This window comes from Cydia amplana, chromosome 12 (genome assembly GCF_948474715.1).
Source record: "Cydia amplana chromosome 12, ilCydAmpl1.1, whole genome shotgun sequence".
In the NCBI taxonomy this organism is placed as follows: domain Eukaryota; kingdom Metazoa; phylum Arthropoda; class Insecta; order Lepidoptera; family Tortricidae; genus Cydia; species Cydia amplana.
Genome location: NC_086080.1, coordinates 8,821,410 through 8,846,529, shown reverse-complemented (window position 1 = coordinate 8,846,529; position 25,120 = coordinate 8,821,410). Strand labels below are relative to the sequence as shown.

Sequence of the window (25,120 nt, the reverse complement as noted above, 5' to 3'; positions counted from 1 at the left end):
GTCGGAATGTTTGGAAAGGAATACAGAATGCCACTTTATGGGCCCATAGGATAGCGTCGCGATTCATGGAACTGAACGTGAGTACGATAACTTATATGTCGTGAATACTAAAGTATAGGAAGGCCATGGGGAATGAATGAGTGGCTGGACTTGTACACTGTATTGCGAGGTTTTTTTTGTTCATATCTAAGATATAACGCGATCATAAAACTTCACATACGCCACCAGTTATCCGGCAGTAGGAGAAAAGTGGTAAATATTTTAATAGAGTTCTGGTCGATTTCGTATTTAAATAACTATATATACATACCTACTTCAAATATTACGTTACAATCTCAAGAGTTTCATTGTTTGGTTTCAAAAGTATTCGCTAATTTTCTTTAATGTAACATCCTCAAAAGAAATAGGTATCTCGCTTCCAGCCACCTTGCAGGTACATGTATCGCAATACATATAGTAACTTGCTGTTACTAAATATAAGCATATATATATATCGCTTTGTGACAAGTGAAAAGAAAACTGTATAAGGTAATTCATGTTTTATTTAAACAATATGCTACTTAACTGCTTTCTCTCGTAGAGGTGTGTCCTACTCACATATTGTCAAGTAAGTCAATGTTTTAGTTCGTCAAAAAAGTGCTCATTGTTTGGATAAAGTGAGATATGACAAGTCACGCAGTTTTTAAGGGGTTAACTTAACACTTTTAAATAAAAAAACAACGGGTTGCACTCCGGGAGTGCCGACAGAAGTAAAAACTCAATGACTAGTCCAAAATGTCTGCAGCACTATTTATAATTGACCCATCCTCCTTTCTATTGAAAAACTTAAGTTCCGAAATTGCTGGCCAGTGAGCTTAAATTTGTAGCGTTAATTGTTTAAAATTCGAATAGAAATTGTAAAGTTACCTTGCAGACCTCGCATCTAAATAATATTTGGTCATGATATATTGAGTTTTATTCACCAGTACTAGAGTTCACTTTTATTATCGATTTCATCAAGATGTAGCTTTATTGAATTATATTTTAGTGATAAAAAGAATGTAACTGTGAGATCCTCGTATTTCAGCCCGTACAAGATTAGAACCTTTTTCATGTAATGTCATTGAGTTTTTCTTTATTGATTTAAATGCCATCTAAATGAGTGGCCATCTAAACCTTACGGTCACGTGATCGCCTTACGCTGTCTCGAGTTAATAATTTTTTCCCCACCTCAAAAAGTGCCCAGCGCCGCTAAAGAAGTTTTCACTTCAAAAACTCACGGTTAAATAATATAATATTTGTATTGTATCTGACCGAAATTAGTTTTAATTTTAATAAAGGCGTAGGTATCATGTCTTATAGAGACTTTTTTAGAGTAAAAACTTTTTATACACACAATATTTAGAATTAATCAACTTAACTCGAATTAATTTAATAGGTATTTATCGTTCTGCTTACAGTCTTTTATATCTATATAATGTTTAATCTAATGATGAAATACGCCTCACTTTTCTATTAAACGTCTCATCATTGCAATAGTAAAAACCTGCAAAGATTCTGCACGTAGCGAAGCGATGAAGTTTTTTTACCGAATCCGTTCGATAGTAAAACGCTTGAATGGAGTCCAATTAGAGCAAAAAAGATAAATATTCCTGGTTCAAAAAAGCTGTAAATACGTTCAGTAATAGTTCACTTACGGTTTTTAGGCATCGCAGCCAATACGGCAGTCAAGGACTTGTATTGCTCTTCAATTTTTTGCAAAGCTTGTCAACCCGTGGGAAACCGACTCTGTTATACAATGAGGTTCGTATACTTCGTACAGTATGCGCCTAAGTTTTTCTTATTTCTAATTGTAGATTAACTATTACTACCTCAGTTTGTCACATTAGTTACCTTACAAATGAGGTTTCTCAGTGGTTACCACCACGCTGTTACCACAAGTAATTTGGCGGTGGTTAGAAACAGCTTGATGGTAAATTAATTCTAATGGTTCTAGAATTTTTTGGATTGTAAGAATCGTCGTAATTTCAGTTATCATTTTAAAAACAGGTCGAAATTTGACATAATACTTGACCAAGCACCAAGGCGCTCAAAATTGCTGAATTTAGGTCTCAACTTGCAGACGAAACCATGTCAAGAAATAACAATTTCCACTACACTCCTTTATCTCGTAAGAAAATGGTTATTTGCGTCCATAACCAGGGTTAGATTGACCGTCCGTCAGCCAATAACTTTCACGGACCCGTTTACCTTGTCTCCAGCGGGTAATTTCTCTCAAGTTTGTCCACTATACACCATTGCATTTTCATTTCTTCGTAACTTATGTAGGTTACTCGTAATGAGCGGTTTCTCCTGAAGAAATTGTGCGCAAAAGAACATGAGTTAAGGCGTTAGGCTCTAGGTGGGCCGGTTTGTGAATGCATATTAAACAGCGGAATAATTTAAAAAAAGTAGATGATAATAAAAATAGTTTTGTCTTACCATTAATTTATGTATACCTATACGTATTAGTCTGCGTGGAATCATGATGATGGATGATAAAAACAATCCTTTATTCTTTCCCGGGCTTCAAACTAAATCCATACCAAATTTCATCTTAAATCGGTTCAGCGGGTTAAGCGTGAAGAGGTAACAGACAGACAGATAGACAGGTTGAAAAAAGTATCCTATCCTTCCAGTATCCTTCCAGATCTCATAAACATCCTAATTGAATGACTACTAATTTTAATATGTTCGATCTAAAGCTGCATAAATTTGATCTCAAATTTTCATAAGAATCGGATATTTCCCCTGTGCTGCCATTGTGAACTAAGCACCAAGCGCATCCCATAACTCTTATCCAGACCAGCCCTTATAAATCCTGTAGCTGCCAATGTGGCCCCTTATAAATAATGTTAGGCCATTGATAAGCACTGGTACTGTCGCGCGCGGTACAAAGTTGAAAGTTGATAGGATCTTGAGAAGCTAGACAGGATGGGACAAGGGACAAGTCCTCGGGACCGTTTCAATGGAGGAACAATGTAGTGCATGAAGTTCTTATCCAGGTCTATATCACTTATAAAGAATACCTATGTGTTTTCGTTATTATTTATTGGAGGCGATTTTGGACTGGTGCTTTGATCTATCTTGCTTATACGTTTAGATAGATATTTAGTGCCACGGATTGGTAGCAAGTATTGTGTCTATTTCGATAAATTGCATGAGCCCAGGAATGTCTAATATTCGATTATTCGATGCCATGCGAATCTAGACACTATCTACTGTATAATTTAAAAGCGGTACTAAACTTATCAAAATATTATACACCTGCAAAATAGGTATTTAAATTTCATTGCAGACTATAAAATGAATGCCTTAACCAATGCGTAACGTGCGCTGTGGGTGTTGGCTAACCGGGCGCAGCGGAATGCATGAACTTTAGTAAACAGATTAATGACATTGGCAGGCTACAGTTCGGTTTAAGTCGAAATCGTTGTTAATTCCATATCCAGTGCAACCATTTGTTGGGCTTAAAATGTGTTGGCTCTATGTCAACCCTTTGTTAGGTTTAAATTATGTTGGTTGAGTGGGCTAGTAGAGCTTTGCCACAATAAAAAAGGTGAAAAACGTTTTACAGTGTAACTTTGGTAAAAATTGCATTCATAAGACAAGTTTACTTAATATAATTTATGAATGAAGCGTTTTTTTAACGTGAATGTTCTCTAAAAGTCTCTGTGATTGTTGAAAAATATAAATCTATTAAGGCATCTAATATTTTCAACAGACAACAAAAAATCATTACAGAATTCTGATTATGTAGTTACGTTACACTACTCTATGCCCGCCAAGAACACAATCATTTTTCAATATTCAATATAATAGTCATTATAACACTTTAAACTCTCGCGTTTTGTACACATATTCAGACCCGTTTGTGTAATTAAATATAATAGTCCTTGTTCTCGATCCGTTACCATCAGCATTTTGCATCGGACAATTGAAATAAAGTTATGCAATTAGACTACGGGTTTCGAGATAAAACAACGCGGATGCGCAAGGCACAGCTGCCGAGGATTTATCCCCAGACGGCGCTCATAAATAAGAGAAAAGGTCACTGGCGAACGGACGGCTTTCTCAAGGCCGATGCACGTAGGGTTACCAGACGTCAGAAATTTTGGCCGTTTGTCAGGAATGCGGCAGGAATACGAAAATGTCAGAAATAAAATTTTAGTGAATTAACAATATGTACCTAAAAATGTACTTTATTCAAATTTACTATCAAGCATACATAAATATCGCGTATGGCTAGACCCCCCCACCCCCCGTCGCCCGCCGGTACGAGCGTCAGAAAAAAAAACGCAAATCAGGAATTTTGTCAGGAAATTCCAAATTTGGATCTGGCAACCCTAGATGCACGGGATAGATATCTCGGCGTTCGCCGCAGGTTCGGCCTCACCTGTGCCTTTCTGCCTTTGGGCCCGATTCAGATATTGTAATAGACATCTATTAGATATCTTTTAGACATCGCCAAGATACGAAAACGATATGTTTAAGATCTAACCTGTCAAATTTGACATTTTCGCGATTCTGGAGATACTCATGAACGATTTCCACAAGATATTACTTAAAGTGTCATTCAATAGAACTTGCTAACTATGTAAATAAACCGCCATACTAAAATTGACACTGAATGTCAAATTACTAGTAACTTTTGTTTACATAGTTAGCAAATTCTATTGAATGACACTTTAGAGATCTAATTCACATCTAATAGATATCTAACACGATCTATCGTAAATGTGACATTGGTTGCCCGAATTGCGCTGCAAAAGAGAACTAGTTGAAATCTAAACTATAACGTATCTAGAATGGATCTAGTCGTCTCTTGTGAATATCTTGAAGTTCGAATACGGCAGTTAGTGCATGATTAAGCACTACGGATGTTAGAGAGGTTACGTAATGTGACGTTTTTACATTTATTGTAGACGAACAAAACCTGAAAATGAAGAATAAATTTAAGAACAAGCTATCTTTTCTATGAGGCCAATTCGAACGTAAGTACACTGACATCAAAATGATATCTAATTGATTAAGTGAACGTGTATCATGTATTTCGTTCGTACTTGTTTGTACATGCATTAATAACTAGCTATGAGTTATTTTAATAATTCAAAGTAATGATTTGTATAAATTCACTAGTAGTTATTTATAAATACCCTTTGCTTGTAAATAAAAATACATATACATTTAATAAAAATATCGGAGTCATAACAAACCAAGTCCGCAATTTGCAGAACCTTATCAGACGTTAAAAAGGAAAAAGTCCTTATTCTATTTAAATTTCATCCTAGAAAATCGATAAAAAGTATGTATTAAAACCCGCCGCTGCCTTGCAGCGGTCGTACGAAGGTCGGTCATTGATGTGCAAGCGCATACTACGTTTTTTTGGTGCACGATGCTATTTATCTACCGGTTTATACCGTGTTTAACGTAACATGATTACTAGTCCAATCAAATATAGCTCTTAATACACCGATTTAAGGTCCCTGTCAAGATTGTTCTATATTGTGCAAAGTCCTAGTTTTATTTTGAACTGTTTACGGCATTTTTCTCGCGTAATCTAAAGAGCATATCGCTGTAGACAACGAAAAAGGGAGAACAAAAATGAAAAAAGGCAATTAAGGTTTTTTTGTTTAAACAACGTCAATTTTAAGTAAGGGTATGAGGCGCCAAACGTTTTCATTTAAAGTACTTATTTGATTACAGAATAAGAGAAGAAGTGCTATTACATCCATAACCGTAATACACTTAATATACCTTCGTACATACTTGTAAAGCTTAAAATAAGACAAGTACCTAAGGTAAATGTACTCGGCATGCTGATGCCCAATAGATGACACCCTGCTGCACCTTTATTGACAGTGACTTAAGTTTCAAGATGACATGTACTGGTACCGCATCAAGCACCAGTACGTTTACCTTACAACAAAAAGTTGTGAAACTTTATTCTCTATATTCAAAATGCCTGGTCATAATTGAGTAATTGTTAAAATACAATTCCAACGTCAACAAATGCCAAACGCCATAGAAATCTCACATTCATCGGCACAACCATTTGAAAGTAAAGGATAGTCATCACAAAAACCTTTCTAGTAATGGTGAAATTATTTCCACGTACTACGCTTGAGTGGTGTATCGGCGATCTGTGGCAGATGTCGCTAGAAAGCCTGATGCTGTGATCGGAGATAAATGGCGACACTGTCTAATGCCATTAATTGCGAATTTGTCTATCGTAGAGGGGAGTGCACACATACATTTTTATGTTCCACTTGTTTTCGTTAGTAACACTATTGACGACCGATAAAATGCGAGTCAAACTGTTTTTTTACGTATTGTTTTTCGTACGTCTTAACCATGCTTGACTGATTTTAATTTTGTATCGTTATATTGTATCGCATAATTTAATGATAATCTCGTCAAATTTTAGATTATAAAAAAAATTAACACAGAAAACATGTTTATTATGTACAAAATAATCTTCACTGTAAAAGCACACAAGCAAACTAAACTGATATGCCGCGGTCTTATTGGTCTCAAGTGTTTGGATTTCTAAAAGCTCTTGACTAGGATCGCGAATATCGTATTATGTAGTCAAAGAAAAGCCGACTAGTTTGCGCATTGTTAGGTTAGGGGTCTTCATATCTATGCTTGTAGACCTTTCTTATGAATCGATTCATCTCGTTATCCTTGTACGAGGGGTATTCAAAATATTCTCGGTATGAGAATGAAAACAAACAAGTACGAAAAGTTTGATATTTTTATTTTTCAATATACTCCCCCCCTATGTTCATACACTTAAAAGATCGATCAATTATTTTTTTTAATCCTGCATAAAAATATTTTTTATCTTTGGTGTAAAAATGCTCCTCCACTGCCGCCTTCAATGCTTCATCATCGGAAAATTTATTTCCACGCAGATCCTTTTTAAGATTGGGGAACAAAAAGAAGTCGCTGGGGGCTAAGTCCGGACTATACGGTGGGTGAGTAACAGTTTCAAACCCACATTCAACAATAGCTGCCTTGGCAATATGAGCAGTATGGACGGGGGCGTTGTCATGCAGAAGCATAACACCTTTGGTTAACTTTCCTCGCCTCTTTTCTTTGATTGCATCCTTTAATTGACGTAGAATGTTAGCGTAGTACTGTCCTGTGATATTTACACCTTTTTCTTTATAATCGATCAGTAATACTCCTTCACAATCCCAAAATATCGTGGCCATGACCTTGCCAGCTGAAGGGATGACCTTGAACTTCTTGGGATGAGCTGAACCCTTAATGTGCCACTGCATGGACTCTTGTTTACTCTCTGGGTCATAATGATGAACCCAGGTTTCATCTCCAGTAACTATTCTTTGCAGCACCTCATCAGGATTTTCACCGCACAGGTCAATAAAATCGGAACAACAAGCTACACGCATGCCTTTTTGAAGCCGAGTCAGCATTCGCGGAACCCATCTTGCACTTACTTTTGACATATTAAGATGGTCATGGATAATATCATGTACGGTACCAATAGAGAGATTGGTTACTTGTGCTATAGATTTTACCTTCACTCGACCATCTTCCAATATAAGTTTTTCCACTTTATCAATATTTTCTTGTGAAGTAGCTACTACAGGCCGGCCAGGTCTAGGGTCGTCTTCAACACTCTCCCTTCCACGTTTAAACTCGCTTGACCACTTTTGAATGGTAGATAAAGAAGAAGCAGACTCACGGTAAACACAATCCATTTCCTCTTTTATGGTTTTTTGATTTTTACCCTGTTTTGTCAAGAATTTTATCACGCATCGATGTTCTAATTTAGTTAACATTGTCAATTCCCACATGATGTTCATGTTTGTTCAGCAATTGCAGAAAAACAAAAGAACATCTCGGTTCGAATTATACTTTTTTTTAATGTCAATGAATAAACCTTAGCGGCCAGTAACGAAAGAAATTTTAGAAAAGGTTGTAAGATATCAATACCGAGAATATTTTGAACGCCCCTCGTAGAACAAGGTTCTCTACCGTTTCAAAATAAGAAAGCCGGTAGAAATCTAGAAATAGAGTTTCTTGCCACCATAATAGGGTGATATAGGCGAATATAATATCATTCCAATATAATATGGAATATTATTCCAATCCAATACCACGCTATTAATTGACTTCTAGCTGTTTGCTTCTTATAGAAAATCAAACAAAATACATGAATGGCATGCAATGTGCATTAGTCTTAAGCAGGTGGTCAATTTCGCGATGCCTAATGGTTCTCCTCGGCGGATGTGAATGAAGTTCTACCCACGCGCGGGCTGTATAAATACGATGGCCCTTCTTAATACCTTCCGCCATTTTCTTAATGGTTCCCTGAGAAATAATATTTTGATTGTGAAATTGCCTGGATTTACGATAAACACTTCATTATAACTATGAATACTTGTAACGGTTATAGTGTAACTATGCTAATAGATTTGCTCTGCGTAGGTAAGTGAGGGGGTGATATATTGTTGATAAGTTTTGTTAATTGTTAGGGTTCTGTACCTCAAAGGCAATGCGAAATCCTTTCAGGATCACTTTGTATTTCTGATTTCTGTCCTCTAGCACACAGTTACAGCGACAGTGTTTTTTTTTTATGAAAAGAAGTAAAATGTTGTTATGATATCTTATCCTTCTATCATTCATCGTTTTTACAGTGCAACCGAAGATATATATCACACTGAGAAGTTAACAGGAAACTGTTAATTCATTCTTAAAGTTATTACATTTAAATACAATGTTGATGGACAAATGAACGAGAATTTCAAATAAGTACCTATTTATGTTTGCAAGATGTTATTCCCCATTTACTTCCACAGGTTTCCAGTGATAAATCCAATAGACTTCACTATAAGTACTTTCGCGGCGCATCTCGCCACCGGACCTTTTCCTGCACACTAGTACAGTCCACCAACAATATTTCTCAGAAAAACCTGGTTACAACAGTTCAAAAACACTCTTATGTCGTAGACAACAAAGTCGTCTTCAAACATTTATATTTAGATATGGTCGTGGCTAACTGTATAGTGTAGTTAGTTATTTATTGCTGTACGTTTTTCATTTAATTGCCCCTTCTCCTAACTGGATTACTGTTGCAATAAATGTATCGTGAGTCATCGTTTGTGAATTCCCTTCAGTTTGTTTAAATGTAGTCTCATTTGCTTTGGAGAGTTAGTTATGTTAAACTTATGTAGACAATTGTGTGTTTCTACACTGCAATATACTTACGTCCAGCTGTTATGCTGTCCTTTTTGTGGATTATAATTAAGTTTATTTACATCCCACTAGAATTATACAAATTGTTGCATAAATTAGCAAAACGTCTAGCAGAACGATAAAGGCAGAACGAATAAGGCAAGTACGGATTCAACGCTTAGTTATAATTGCCATTTGACAAATTCTGAAATGGTGCATATTCACTTTTCTAAAATGGCAATATCACGTGAGGTGAATTCTGGAATTTGGTTTTACTGGCCACAGAGCCCAAATATCTTCTCGAGTAAGATCCAACTTTAAACATATCTAGTTAAAAAACGGATTAATCATAGGTAGTCAAGATTTAACTGATCCTTATATTATAGTAAATTAGAAATGAAAGAATTTGGCTAATTAAGATTAAAGCTACCTACATATTAAAAAATAATAAAAAGAAAGAAATATAGGTACCTTATTTCACTCACGTCTGTAGAGCAAAGTCCTTAAAATAGTTAATTACACAGCGAAGACTGGTGCCTGAAATAGTTACCTGTGCGTCAGGTAAATTAATAAAAGTAACAGACGTAAAGCTAAACGTGTTGCGCCAATAAATCTAAGTTAATTAAACATCAAGTAGAATTACAAAGTTGGCACGGCCCGAGATCTTAATTCAATGAGGTTGTCACAAGCAACCAGCGACTAAGTGGTTTGTCGTGTCCTCTCCCACTGGGTACTTTATCGTCTTCGTTTTAACTTGATGTTACTCTTATTTTGCAGTGTTCTATTACTGACGTGAGAAAGTATCTATTGGTCTTTTTAAGAGCATCATGCCTACCTAGGGTTTGCAATCCGGATCAGAAATGTATGGAATTATCCGGATCTGGATCCGGATCCGTGGATATTCCCATACATTTCGGATCTGTCGTGCAAACCCCAAGCCTACCGTAATGAAAAATTTATCCCAGACAGCCTTATTTATAATAAGAATGTGTGGGAATTTATTAACAGATTTGGTTTGTACTATGGGTTTGGTTTGGTTTGGTGGGAACTTTATTAACGGTTAAAGTAAAAAGGTACAGGGTTTTATAAAAAAGCTTGAAACTTAAAGAGGAGGCAGTTAGTTCGAATGAGAATTTCTGGAATTTAATATTTTGCATCTCATGGAAATAAATGTACCACTATTGTACTTATGTACTTATACATTTACGTAATTTTAATTGAATCTATAACAGCATTAAATTCATCGAAGTCCAGGTAACACTAGATTGAATATGACTACTGCAAATATATCACAGCACGTAACAAGTGGTCCCCATGACAGGAGAGAGCCGTGCGCCGGCGCACTTTCAACGGGCTTTATCGTACATAATCATCATTCACAATAACAACAAGCTATAGATTCTCTGTAGAATCCAAGTCACATATGATCTGGGAAAATATGTAATTAATACCGGCCTTTTATTTAATAAACTTGTAAAAACACTACACTATATACTACTATATACCTATTCTGGATAATATTTGTACCTACCTACTTGGAAAGGATCCACAGATACAACCCTAATAACTTTTGTCTTTAGGTCCAGCGCATCATTAGAGAACTCTTAGATTGCTCGGGCTCCACGTAACGCCCTGGCCGAGATCCTTAGATGGGCGTTTTCTAAAATAAATATCGAAAACCTGATTCTTTCAAATCTGGACATTCTTGGGCTCATTCTACTCAGAAACGACAGCACTCTCCATCCTTACATTAAAAAAAATTGTCCCAAAATGTCCATTCCATTACGTCACGTTTTATTATGAGAAAATTTTTCACTTGTATGGACATCACGTAGTGGAATGTACAATTTTCATACATATTTTTGGGACAAGTTTTTTATCATCAAAATTTAATATGCTAGTGATTCTGAGTTGAAAGAACCCAAAAACACCAGTATCTGTGAGAATCGGGTTTTCAATATTTATTTTAGAAAACGCCCAGATATCCTTAGAAGTCAATTAAAAGATCTAAGTTGGTTCGTCCGTATGAGAGCTAGGTATAAAACGTATGAGAGTACCTTGAAAATGAAAATAGTGGCACAATTCAATAATATGTACTATGAAAGGAAGAACTTGTTAAGCTGAGGAATATCAATTAAATAAAAACAAAAATAAAATCACCTTTAACGTCATATTCGTTTACTCCATTGATATACCTATACTTAAATACCTTAAAATACAATACCGTGTTTTGTGCTTATAATAAAATACCTTGACCTCTACCATTTGCTGGTATCCTTTCTTAAGATTATTATTATTACCCACACTCTTTTAACATTGAGACCAAAAAATTCGTACAAGTACAGTATGAATATATTCACTTAAGAAGTTTGGAGAATAAACTTGCTCAGGATCCAAACTAGTTTGAAGGTTTCCTCAGTAACTGTAATTCAATTTATATAAAATTACTTTATCGTTTCTACAGTGTAGTAAATTATCTTTAAGTATGAATTATGAGTCTTATGATTAGCTTATAAACATGGTTACCTTCTTCATGGCCTTGATGTTATGAAAGTTCAGATTAGTAAGGAGGCTACCACGGCAACCATAACTCGTAAGGTCGCGAACTTGGGGTCTGTGGGACGCACAATTACGTGCAAGCACTTGTGGTACGGTGAAATGCGAAATAGTTGTTTAAAGCGAAAGGGGGATGCGTTTGCGCCGTTAATAGCTATCTCGCTGGCCAGGCTGTTTGTTGGGCTCGCTTGGGAAAATTATCGACATGACAACCTTTTCCTTTGCGAATTCAGTTCTCCAACTTACACACCTCACGTTAGTTTATACTTTCGGAGGCACACTCTCATAATAGTGGCTTTCCATCACAGAAGGGTCCATATGCTTTAAGTGCAATAAGGTTTATCTGCAATTCCAATAGAAATTATGATAGAAAGGTCCTTATGGCACATGAAAAATAAGGACCCTTCTCTGATGGAAAGGGACAGATTTTTCATTGTTCGGTTGTAATTACTCATCAGTTGAAAAACGCCTTGAGGAAATATGTACAGTCGACGTCAAAGATATATTTACAATTGAAAGTTACAAAAAAATCTTTACATTAAAATAAGTTGCCATGTAATGTGACAAGTACTTGTTTACGTGATATATTACAGTTTTATATTTTCACACAATGTGCCCAAAATATGTTTACACTATTTAATCCATGTAGTTTGCCCCTTTTTCTGACGTATGTTCATTTACATGACAAGTTACAGAATAATATTTACACCCAATGTGTCAAACGTGATACACGTCAAGAGCAACATTTCTGTTTTTACGTTTCATGATGCATAAAAACTTTTACGCATTCTGCTACAAAATAGTAGTTTATGCAACAGTGATATAATAAGGGTTCTTAAAATTCAAGGGTCGAAGTAAAAAAGACCCGAGAATTTTAAGGGTCGAAGAAAAAAAGACCCGAGAATTTTAAGAACCAATTATGAGCTGTTGCATACATTACTTTTTCTATGACAGCTGCAGCAAAAAAAAAAAAAAAAGAGTTATTATTAAAAAAAAAAGTTATTATTAAAAAAAAAGAGTTATTATTTAAAAAAAATTGAGTTATTATTTAAAAAAAAAAGAGTTATTATTGTAAATGAAAACATACCTCTTTCAATCAAGATGATCGGAACTTGTATCTTTAAAAAAAATAAAGCAGTTGTATTATACTCATAAGATGACTGCTAGCAGTCATCTTATGAGCCTATAGACAAATCATTCAAATGACATTGCTTTAGATATCACTGTCAGTCATTTAATTGACACATTTAAGTGCTGGAGTAGAAAAACATATTTACACAATTCACCTGTTTATTTACTAATTTCTTTATAATTCACCTATTTCATTCTGGCCTACTTTTTATTTATGAAACCTCCTTGCTATAATTTTCTTTACCTTCTTACTTATTTTTATTAATTCATATTAAGAATATTCATATTAGCTTTTGCGTTTGACATGGCGCCGAAAAGGGTTAACTTATAATTCTTCAGTATCTATGCATTTACAAAATAACCGGCCAAGGGCGAGTCAGATTCGTCCATTAAGGGTTCTGTACAATTGGCAAAAAATCACGTTTGTTGTATGGGAGCTCCACTTAAATATTTATTTTATTCTGATTTTAGTATTTGTTATTAAACTTAACGGCACAGAAATACATCGTCTGAAAGTTTTAACTATTTGTGAGATAGATGCAGTCTGGTGACAGACAGACAGACGAACAGACAGTAGAGGTTTAGTAATTGGGTCGGTTTTAACCTTTAGTTAAGGTTTTAAGTAACAAAAAAAGGTCGAACCTTTTTTTGCTTGATTAAAGCATGAAACTTGGCACAGTTGTTCCTTATATCAAAATAAGCCGATTAAGATCGGTAGCCCGAGGGACCCACCGCTTAAGCCCGAGAGGGGGGGGGGTCAAGTAGCGCCCCGCCCGGCTTCATTATAAAAATTCTAACAGGCCCCGTTTAGCTAATAGGTCATATTTGGTATCAATTTCGGATAAATCAATAACGTAGAATTCATTTCTGGTATAAAAAATTGCAATTTGTTGAAAAAAATAATAAAAAAACACAAAAAATCTAATTTTTTAAGTGTAATTTTTGTTTTTTATTTATTGTCAAAATTAAACTGCTTGGTTTTTCTACATACAAAAAATATGACGATAAAGACTATTTAATGTAGATTTTAAAAACATAACTTTTACTTACCTTTATGAAAAAGAAATTGCATTAAAAAACATATATCGTCCCGCGCCGGTGAATATCTTGTTACCGACATAGGCATCGATATAGACAACATCCGAAGTACACACTCTGGAGACCGACTAAATGTGTTGTTTATTATTGTAGATCATATATTAAAGATAGAAAGCCGTACATAATATTTTATTAGAAAACAAATGTGTCGTTAAGTGAAAAAAGGGACCTTGGAAAAATTTATCATAGAGCCTCTCTTTTGTATAGAAGCATAGTTAATTTCAACCACTCCATGGACTTCATGGTCCCTGTTCTCAATGAATAAGAAGTAAACTGTAAGTATTATTTAATCTACTTACTTATTACATTATAGAATAATTTGCCAGTAACTGGCCGCTTTAATAACTAGCCGCTCTAAACTAAAAATGAATTCTATTCACCTATAAACAGAATTCATTTTAGTATAAGGTTCCAAAAACTGGCCGGCTTTTAATAACTGGCCACTGGCTAGCCTAAAATGAATTTTTGGTTTTGGGTGGCCAGTTACTGGCGAATTACCCTACCACACTTTAATTTTGCGTCTTGTGTCGTAATAGAGTTCCTTCCCCAGACACATAAATGCGTACATTTCATCATTCATGTAATTGCATCGCGTTTTTTATTCCGGTTTGCATTTACTTCTGGTCAGTTTCAACCATATTCTGACCAAAGCAGGTGTCAGACCAGTGTGGAACCCGTCGTCTGCTTCTTGCTTCCATTCCCAAGAAGTCTGACGGACTGAGCAAGTTTGACGACGAACTAACGTCTGAACCTAAACATCAACCCCTTGGTACACTGCGCGTAATAGGGCATTTATATGGCTCCCTTTTGTTAGAAGTAGGTATACATTATGGAATTTAATAATAAAATAATGTAGGAGTGACTTAATCTCATAGAACAGGTATAACATTATACAACTTTTCATTTCAATATCCCGGTATAACTTGCCTTCTTCAATATTGCACTTATTACCGATCATATAATAACATTTTAGTATTTTAGGGGAATGCTTTTAGCCACTGCTATTGCTCCATCTTGTAAGAGTTTGAATCCTTGTAGTGGTTTGGTTGAACTCTGAACAGATTCCATGCTTCGAATTCACTTTTTCTCCCCTTTCCACTGAATGCTCGAAACAGGGGTAAGACTTCCGCTCTTTTAGGGTAAATAAAAGATAGTTTACTTAGCTTATAGAATAGATAATTTTATTAGCTTAAAATATAATTCCCTGACCTGGATGCAATGGTGTGTCATGTGATATAATTGTGTTTTCCACTGTGTCAACGTGAGCCCACAATTCCTGTAGTGGGGGAAATATTCGTACGCATGAATCTAGTCTAGATGCTATGACTACGTTCGTGTCTACTGTGCGTATCAATACCTTGCAATGACTGTTTTACAGCATCTGCAACTAGGGCCATCATATTAAATGAATCGGACTTTTCATGGTTCTTGGAGTATTCGGAATCTCACGAGGAACATTACTTGTGACATGTTTCTCTACACAATTTCGCGATGGCATAAATAAGGACTTTTAACTCTTCGAAGTTTTGTCAACACAGTGTCTCAAAATGATTTACCTAGTGGTAAAGAAATGAGTTTCACTAAAAGATCAGTGGTTATAAGTGAAGCTTACCGTCATGGTAAATTAAACTCTAATTTATTTCTATCGGGCCCTGAAAAACCAGGAGTCGTACTCGTATTCCAAGCATTCTCTCGATCGACCTTGTAATACTGTAAGCTCAATAAGACTTGTGATGTGGGTACTACATGATATATATCATATATATTTGATACATACACTCAAAACATCCATAGGTAATTCAGGAACACAAACAAACAAACGATAAACAGACAAATAAATGCCTTCTAGAATTTGAACCCGGGTTCCCCATTTAATATAAGGTGTATAAAAGTGAGATCTAAGCATGGACCCTTTTTAGCCTGGCCGATACAAGGATTCAAGCTCCTACAGGATGGAGCAATAGCAGTAAATAAATAGCATTCGCCAAAACTTTATTATAGGTACCTTTATATGATGATAGGTGAAATAACCTTGTAAAGCAAAGTAAAGTGATACTTACAGATAAAGCCGTTGCTAAATAATGAAAAAATGCCCGAAATGATTCTTTACATGAATCGACTACTGAAATAGAAGCAGCCTTATCAGGATAGGATTATATGTTTGGGGTCAGACTTTAGTTCCTCTTTAAACTTGCTCAGTCCATCTTCTTGGGAATGAAAGCAAGGAGCAGACGACTGTTTCCAAACTGTTCTGACAACCCTTCTGTGGCCAGAATATAGTTGAAACTGACATATATACGTGAATGACGAAATGTACCCATTCATGTGTCGGGGGAAGGAACTGTATTAATACACAAGACGCAAAATTAAAGTGTGGTATAATGTAATAAGCTAATAAGCAAGTATATTAAAGAATACTTACAGTTTACTTCTTATTAATTGAGAACAGGGACCATGGAGTCCATGGAGTGGTTGGCACTAACTAAATACGAGTATGCTTCTATACAAACACGAGGCTGGCTGTGATAATTTTTTTAAGGTCCCTTTTTCACTGAACGACACATTAAAAAAATTTTTACGCTTTTCTATCTTTATAATAGAATCTACAACAATAAACAATACATTTAATCGGTCTCCAGAGTGTGCACTTCGGATGTTGTCTATATCGATGCCGGTGTCGGTAAAAAGATATTCACCGGCGCGAGACGATATAAGTTTTTTTTATGCAATTTCCTTTTAATAAAGGTTAGTAAAAGTTATGTTTTTAAAATCTGCATTAAATAGGCTTTATTTTCATATTTTTTGTATGTAGAAAAACCAAGCAGTTTAATTTTGACAATAAATAAAGAACAAAAATTACACTTGAAAAATTAGATTTTTTGTGTTTTTTTATTATTTTTTTCATCAAATTGCAATTATTTATACCAGAAATGAATTCTACGTTATTTATTTATCCGAAATTGATACCAAATATGACCTATTAGCTAAACGGGGCCTGTTAGAATTTTTAGAATGAAGCCGGGCGGGGCGCTACTTGACCCCCCCCCCCTCTCGGGCTTAAGCGGGGGCTCCCTCGGGCTACCGATCTTAATCGGCTTATTTTGATATAAGGAACAACTGTGCCAAGTTTCATGCTTTAATCAAGCAAAAAAAGGTCATTTCACTTAACACCCTCACTACTTTGGGTACGAAACCCTGAAAATCAAAAATACTGAAAATGGTTTAAATGTAAACATCGGAATTACATACTCGACATAGCATTGACGTCATCTAAACGAACGAGACAAACAGACCATTTGACAGTATGGTACTCTTTTCGACGATTGTCATTATTTGAAATTAGAATGCAGCTTTCAAATGTTTGTAAAGATATTTATTTAGCAGGAGGTATAAAACTGTTTATGTATGGTTGATTGTAAATATTACATTAGATCTTTACATGCAATTTAATTTGGTACATTAAGAGTAAATATTATTCTATAACTTGTCATGTAAATGAACATACGTCAGAAAAAGGGGCAAACTACATGGATTAAATAGTGTAAACATATTTTGGGCACATTGTGTGAAAATATAAAACTGTAATATATCACGTAAACAAGTACGTACTTGTCACATTACATGGCAACTTATTTTAATGTAAAGATTTTTTTGTAACTTTCAATTGTAAATATATCTTTGACGTCGACTGTACCAAATGCAATCACATATAGTGTCAAACATGCTTTTTTACCTGACATTAAAATTGCTTATAGAAAAACATTTTATCAAAACACGGCGTTGCGAACTAAAATATGAAATAATAATGTCAACACACGATAAATCTACAAGTTAAACTTGTCAACCATAAAGATATTCATCTGAGTGTTTATGGACGGTTTCCGAGGAATCCATCAACATACAGGCCCAGAGAAGGGGCAATTGTCGCCGACTAGTCCCGTACTTTTACTTTTGAAGTCTAAATAAAGAGACTATGTCCAAACTGACAGGTGATTGATGCTATAAGAATAATAATTGAACTCGTAATAATGACGCGTAATTAACTATAAAAAAAATATCGATCTATTGTCAGGTAGGGCCCTGTCCCGTATCAGTCTTATTTAAATTGAAGCAATTTGTTTGAATAGCCGTAGCGAAACCAGCAATGTGCACAAACGTACTGTCCTCTAACCTCTAACATGTTTCTTTATTTAGTCAAAACTTATCTTAGCACAACAAACTTAACGATACACAGTCAAATCGTGAAAAAACACAACAAACTAAACGATACATGGTCAAAACTTATCTTAGCGCAACAAACTTAACGATACACAGTCAAATCGTGAAAAAATACAACAAACTAAACGATACATAGTCAAAACTTATCTTAGCGCAACAAACTCAACGATACACAGTCAAATCGTGAAAAAATACAACAAACTAAACGATACATAGTCAAAACTTATCCTAGCACAACAAACTTAACGATACACAGTCAAATCGTGAATAAATACAACAAAAAACTTATCCTAGCACAACAAACTTAACGATACACAGTCAAATCGTGAATAAATACAACAAACTAAACGATACATAGTCAAAACGTGAAAATCAACCGGAATGCGATCCGAACTTGAGAATCTGAATAATTAAACGATTAACGTCACGTAAACTTACTTCTACCAAATGAAAAGGTGTTAAACTTAAACCGTCAAAACCGAAATTTGGTACTAATATATATTGCGTAAAATTAATACCAAGGCGATTAAAGTTAGGTAGGCTATAAGCGACTTATATTCTATATCATATAGCCTAGCGGGTAAATGAACTTGTCGGTTTGATACTAGAAGGCAATCAACAAATTAAATTGCAATTCAGGCCTACGCCATTAAACGCTCCAACTATGATAACTGCTTTCTATTCGTACATGTTGTTTGCAATATTATTTACTGGAAACTAGCTAAACGTGTTATTTATTTAAAAATAAAATACATTGGGTGTAATAATTTTATACTTCAGCGTTAATTATTACATCTCCTTAAAATTTCAGACACCAAAGCATATAGTTGCGGATATTTCAGGAAACAGACTTCGAAATCAAAAGTACCTTACATTACGTTACGTAAGTACGTTAGTCCTTTATACTTTCATCTATCCGTAAGTACCTAATTTGTTATAAAGACCGTTACAATTTTGAACACGAAACAAATGATAAATGTCTCATGTTACAGCGTCAGTAGGTATTCAGTTACATAACGGTGGTTGCAATTCCAACGATTTTGCGCATGACCGCTAATTAAATGATTCCTTAAAAATCATCGTAGTTATTGTAAAGATAAAGAAGCCACTGACTCATACCAGTTTGTGTAAAAAATTTGCTTACCTATGTACTATGTATAAAACTCAACGAAGAAAGAAACAAGTTTGACTATCTTGGATCCAAAAACCGCTACTTAAATTTACCAAACTCCTAAAACAATCTAACCAAAACTGTCATAAATCCTGGAAATATTTAGCCGGTATTAGAAACTATGTATCTCGTGTCCAGATTAGCTCGTCCATTATCAACTTGTTTGAGTAAACGTCATTTTATAGGATACAACGTGATATTTCCCCTCCAGCCCGGGAATATAGCGTTTTTGTAATAGGGCAGCTGGGAATCTCAAATCTATATTTCTGGGATCTCGGCAACGGCCCAAAAATCGATCTAGCTAGGTCTTATCTCTGGGAAAACGCGCAATTTCCAGTTTTTATATATTTTCCGAGCAAAGCTCGGTCTCCCAAACATTGAATGATAAAAGTCTATATACCAAATATACCAATCGCGCGTCGCGCTTGCTCGGGATGGACTTAATACAGCGATCTTAAGCGTGAGGTGTGTAATGTATCCAATCCAACGAATTTGCAGGGCAATGACCTTTGCTCACGTTTATCTCCTTAATGTACATGATATGATATGATATAAATTAAATAAGTCGAGTTTTTGTGTATTTCAACTAATAAATAAACCGAATCAATTATATTTTTTATTCGAAGTGGATGCACGTGTACGGTTACTTTTGATTGGCAGGTAATAGTCTAGCAACAATATACATGAAGCTAATAATAACAGAACCAATTAAATTTTGCTACGTACTTTTATTTGCTTTTAACCGATACTATACTTACAAGTAAGGTGGTTCTGGCTGTAACAGTCTAGGTCATCTTTATAACTCGTTCTAAACTTTCTTAGTTTTTTACCCTGTTGCCTTCTAAAAAAGGTTATGATTGAAGCTTTTAGTAACATGTTTCTAATAAATAGCTAGTGATAATTTATTTACAAACAAGATATATACAGTGTATTACTAAAAGAAATTAAAAACTAGCTTAAATCTAAAATAGGCCTTTGAGGCATTGTACCAAGGATGCTGGCGACATTTTCTCGCTGTATCGCAATGCTGATACGTTGTGCGAGGTAGCCGCCAGCTCTTCGGTCACCAGTTACGTCAACCAGACGCTTCGCGATTTCTGCGAACAACTTATGCGCGCTGGGACCCCATGGACCTAGAGTTTCAACTCCAAATGGTACAAAATGGTACTCTCTACCGAGGCTCTTATATTTGTTACGTTTTAAAATTTCGGCGCTTTCCGCCGCCCCGCCCGCTTTTACATTAGTCCGTTAGTGATAATGATTATTACCTAAGATATATTTATTTACTTAACACAACTTTTCACAGAACATTTTTGCTTAGATCTTCACTCGAAAATACTCAAGTAGGTAGGTATTACACCGTAGGTATTTATTTAAAGCTTTTAGGGAAAAGTAACGACGTTCAGGTCGGTTGGGATAATAAATACAAGAGTTTGCCGACTTCATAAATTATTCTAAAGTATAACATTTGGCGAGTTTTTTCTTCGTCGAAACTAGTTCTGCCGGCGACGGAAATAATGAGTTCCGAGCAAAAAGACCGTCCCAGGTCAGACTCAGACCTGAGCACCTACCGCGAACCACGTCCGACGTGATGCCTCTCTGTCGCCTTTGAAAATTCGTACGTAAGTGTGATAGGGAGGCAACACGTCGAACGTGTTTCGCGGTAGACCCTCTGATCTGAATAATGATCAGGGCGCCGAATCACGGCCAAATTTTAGTAGCCGAAATAAAAATTATAAAAAGTTTATATCTTATAACTAGGTCTTATTTCTGGGAAAACGCGCATTTTATAGTTTATTATATGTTTTCCGAACAAAGCTCGGTCTCCCAGATATAAAAAAACTAAGCTAGCTAAGCGATCTAAGCTGCATTGATTTTGCTATTTGAATACAGACCAGTACCGTACGAGCACTTAGAGCCATCAAAATTTGCACCAAGACCATCATTTCGGAATGAATACCAGGTCGATCACGAGGTAACTGTAAACGTCAATTCGCATGGCTTTACCTCTCCATTCCATGATTGGCGGCCCTAATAATAGACCGTAGTGCGATATCCATCGCTAACTGTTCTTTGATGGAACATCAATTGCTCAAACTAATTATCAGTGATTTGTAGGTATCTTCGCTATTATGATACTATGGTTCTCCGTCCTCATTCTGCGTCGCAGACACAAGTTTAAAAATAATTAATATAAGTATGGAACTTACTCTCTCGTAATTATTTAAGTAAGTACTAAAGAAATTAAAGTAATACAACATAAAGAAACATACCTACTAAAATACGAGTAATTACCTACAATTGGCACACCTCGGTAAAAAATAATAAAAGAAAAGAACATATACATATATGTGCGCATCTATCTACTTTCGTATATTCGTTAGATGCGCACATATTTATGTAGTAACAGTGTGCAATGAGTAAATAAAACGCAATTGTTTTTTGTATGGAAAGCGAACCATCACATTAATACATTCGATTCAATGCTTTAGAAGATTTTTCTTCTTAAATAGCACAGTCATTTCAAGTGGTTTAATTTGAAATATTATCTAGTAGTTCAGTTCTCAGCTCAATCGAAAATCCTTAGTGCAGTGATGCAATGATTTTGTAACTTGTACCCAGACGGTAAATGCACTTGCGAATGTCGCTGGGCCGCTCGTCTGCGAACCTACTTTATTAAACGTCACAATCACGAATTCAGCCCACGATTCTCCACTGCATCTCCGATAAGCCTTCGCAAACACTCCTGTCGACATCAAAAACATGTATACAATATTCGCCTTGTTGCAGAAGAATAAGGTACACATTTGTAAACATATATTGCAAGCTGTGCAAGTGCTGCGGTTGCCACACCGATATTTCCGCAAAATGTTAGCAAGGATGAAGACGCTTAACGGTTGTAAATTCTTTATTAACTTATTTTTTTTATTTGTACAAGATAGTTGCATAATCAGAGGGTTAAAACAAATGGTCTGTTCTCCAGTTCACTTGGAACAAGAGCAAATGAATAAACTTTATAAATATCAGATGGAAATCCGTCTTGTTCGTCTTCTTTGATCACGTTTAATTGAGCTTCGTTGAATATTAATTGCATGAGTTTATAAGGTCGGGCTACTGATGAGTCTTCCTCGTCGTATTCTATTTCTTCGGTTGAAGTGATATTCTCTTTAACGATAATAACACCATTCGTGTTAAGTGCTCTTTTACATCTTTTTAAAAATGCAATTAGATCGAAGTCGTCTAAATGGCCAAGGACCCATTGACACCAGATGACATCATATTTTTTCTGGGGGATAAAATTTTGCAAACCTATATTGTACAGTGATCCAAGTCTTTCGTTGGTTTCGCTGATTCTTTTTTTGGCGGCGGCAAGGAATCTTTCCTCTTGTTCGACTAAATCAACCTTGCCGAATCGGGGAATCAGCAGGTTTTGAGCGATTCTGCCGATACCGGCTCCACAGTCGAGAGCCAACTTAGTTCCTGGGGCATTTTTAAGAGCTAGTATGTCGTTTAGAAAGGCCTTGGACCCCTTGATGTCAATGTCCGAGATATGCGCGTAGCCGCCGAGCACGCCGTCTATCGTGGCTGGGACATTAGCCCAGTATTTTGCGGCTTTTGTATAAAAAATGTTTCCAGACATTATAATATAATTAATCAAACTGTGACATGGTTTTGGTATTGTGACAGTTAGTTTTTTTGTTGTTAATGTCAAAATCGTGGCGTCATAGATTCTAAAAAAAGACCGGGTCAAACATTTGAGGATTTATTAAGCAATTCTTCCTCTTGTGATGTTGTGCACTAATTTGTTTTACTTTTGCATTTTACACAATTTATTCATAGTATTTTTTGCTTGTTCCAGGCTTTAATAGCGGCAGTGCAAGAGACTCCGGAAGAAGACATCCGCGATGCTCTGAAGGCGCAGACCGACCACCACCTGGCCCTGGTGCCGCGAGGGCCCAAAGTGCTGCGGGACACTACCACCTACAACACCACCATCAACACTGATGACACGGTTAGTACACGGCTATCCATCTTATTGTTTTCCCATTTATACAGTCGCCATCAGATATATCGGAGCGGCCAAGGTGCTCACAAATACCTGAACCAAACCTGAATTAGGTATCAAGACGTTAAAGACGTATTTTTGAGCACATTGGCCGCTCCGATGGCGAGTGTATGCTAAGGATGCCAAACACTCTTAAAATGTGAGGTCATAGAGACCAGTATTTTCTATCTGAATCCAAATTGAACGAATAATCTGGGTATGATCCGAATAATCCCTTACTAGTTGGATCTGGGTTGCATACCTATGCTCTACTAATCGACACATTTATATGTGAACAAAGGCGCGTTGGCGGAAATCCCAAAAAAATAATTAATCACTAGCTGGCACTAGTAAATAAGTTCCTAAATATTACATATTACTCTGCAGTGTGCTACATAATGTAAAAAAAAATTGTATTTAAACAAACGGGCGGTTTAGTCGCTAAAAGATTTTAATTAACATTTTGTAGCAGAACTGGTTTTTGCGAAGTTAACTGTAGTTATAAGTAATTTATTCTAAAATAGTCCGTCTGATCGCTAAGTGATAAAACAGTTTGTCTACCTAAATACATATATGTATCTTTAAAATTATGTATCTATACTTGTACCTATACATATATTATTTCAAAGTAAAAGCGTGCGTATTGAATTTGTATAACATTTCAGGAGGAGCTGCGGGCTCTGCGACCCGACGGCACGATAGTCACAGAGACGCGGCACACGAAGGAACAAGAGCGACTCTGCGACGAAGAGTTGTCTAAGAACGAGGTACTTTCTTATCTTATCTTATACCTACCTTTAAACGAGCATTTCTTGTATAAATAAAACGCTTGGTTCGTCATGTTATAGGCGGACTCTCGCGCGAGCCACCAGACGAGCCGCGAGCCGCGCCACGAGACGCGAGTCCACCGCTTACACTCGCGTTCGGCTTGTCATTCGGTTATAAACCTTATGCCGTGCCGTTAGTGTTTCAATTATATTAGCTCGACGAGCTTGCGAGCCACGAGACGAGCCGCGAGCCCACCGCTTACACTCGCGTCTCGTGGCGCGGCTCGCGGCTCGTCTCGTGGCTTGCGCGAGAGTCTAATCCGCCTATTAGGGTGGCATTTTCATCATCATCAACCGCATTTAACTCCTAGAGTAGAGGATAATTTTGCCACCATCTTTTAATATCTTACTATTTTTTTAGGCACGCTCGCTGGCAAGCGACGCTAGCCTGGTAGATGAGAAAGGGGGCACGGAGCGAAGGAAACGAGAGGACCTCGAGCGGAGCACCGACTTCATGGCGGGAGGCAGGAGGGTAGCCACACACGTGCACGCTAGAACTCGCACCGAAGAAGGTACCTACCTAACCCAATCATGGTTACATATTTATAACATAAAAAACCGAACAAGTGCGAGTCAGACTCGCCCACCGAGGGTTCCGTACTTTTTAGTATTTGTTGTAGCGGCAATAGAATTAGGTATATCATCTGTGAAAATTTCAACTGTCTAGCTATCACGGTTCATGAGATACAGCCTGGTGACAGATAGACGGACAGACATACACACAGACAGACAGACGACGAGTGGAGTCTTAGTAATAGTTTAGTAGTTTTTACCCTTTGGCTACGGAACCCTAAAAGGAGCGTTTTACTTCAATAAATCCTTTAAACTTTATAGCTAACTTATAATGTC

General features: G+C 36.2%; 2 protein-coding genes across 3 annotated transcripts in view; one reads left to right on the top strand and one right to left on the bottom strand.

Moving 5' to 3' along the window:
- Positions 1-25,120, top strand: part of LOC134652960 (serine/arginine repetitive matrix protein 2) — a 148,857-nt gene that overhangs the window by 107,409 nt on the left and 16,328 nt on the right. For both annotated transcript variants that reach the window (XM_063508204.1, XM_063508203.1), the window contains 3 exons: positions 23,259-23,411; positions 24,110-24,211; positions 24,633-24,783. In XM_063508204.1, coding sequence (XP_063364274.1) covers positions 23,259-23,411; positions 24,110-24,211; positions 24,633-24,783 — 406 coding nt within the window. The remainder of the gene's footprint in view (positions 1-23,258; positions 23,412-24,109; positions 24,212-24,632; positions 24,784-25,120) is intronic.
- LOC134652982 (N-terminal Xaa-Pro-Lys N-methyltransferase 1-like) lies at positions 22,316-23,103 on the bottom strand. The gene has a single exon (XM_063508248.1). The coding sequence runs from the start codon at positions 23,037-23,039 to the stop codon at positions 22,350-22,352; it is 690 nt and encodes a 229-aa protein (XP_063364318.1). The 5' UTR covers positions 23,040-23,103; the 3' UTR covers positions 22,316-22,349.

What these genes read in the sequence shown, in the direction of transcription:
- LOC134652982 (XM_063508248.1), bottom strand. Translation starts at nt 23,039, where the DNA reads ATGTCTGGAAACATTTTTTATACAAAAGCCGCAAAATACTGGGCTAAT.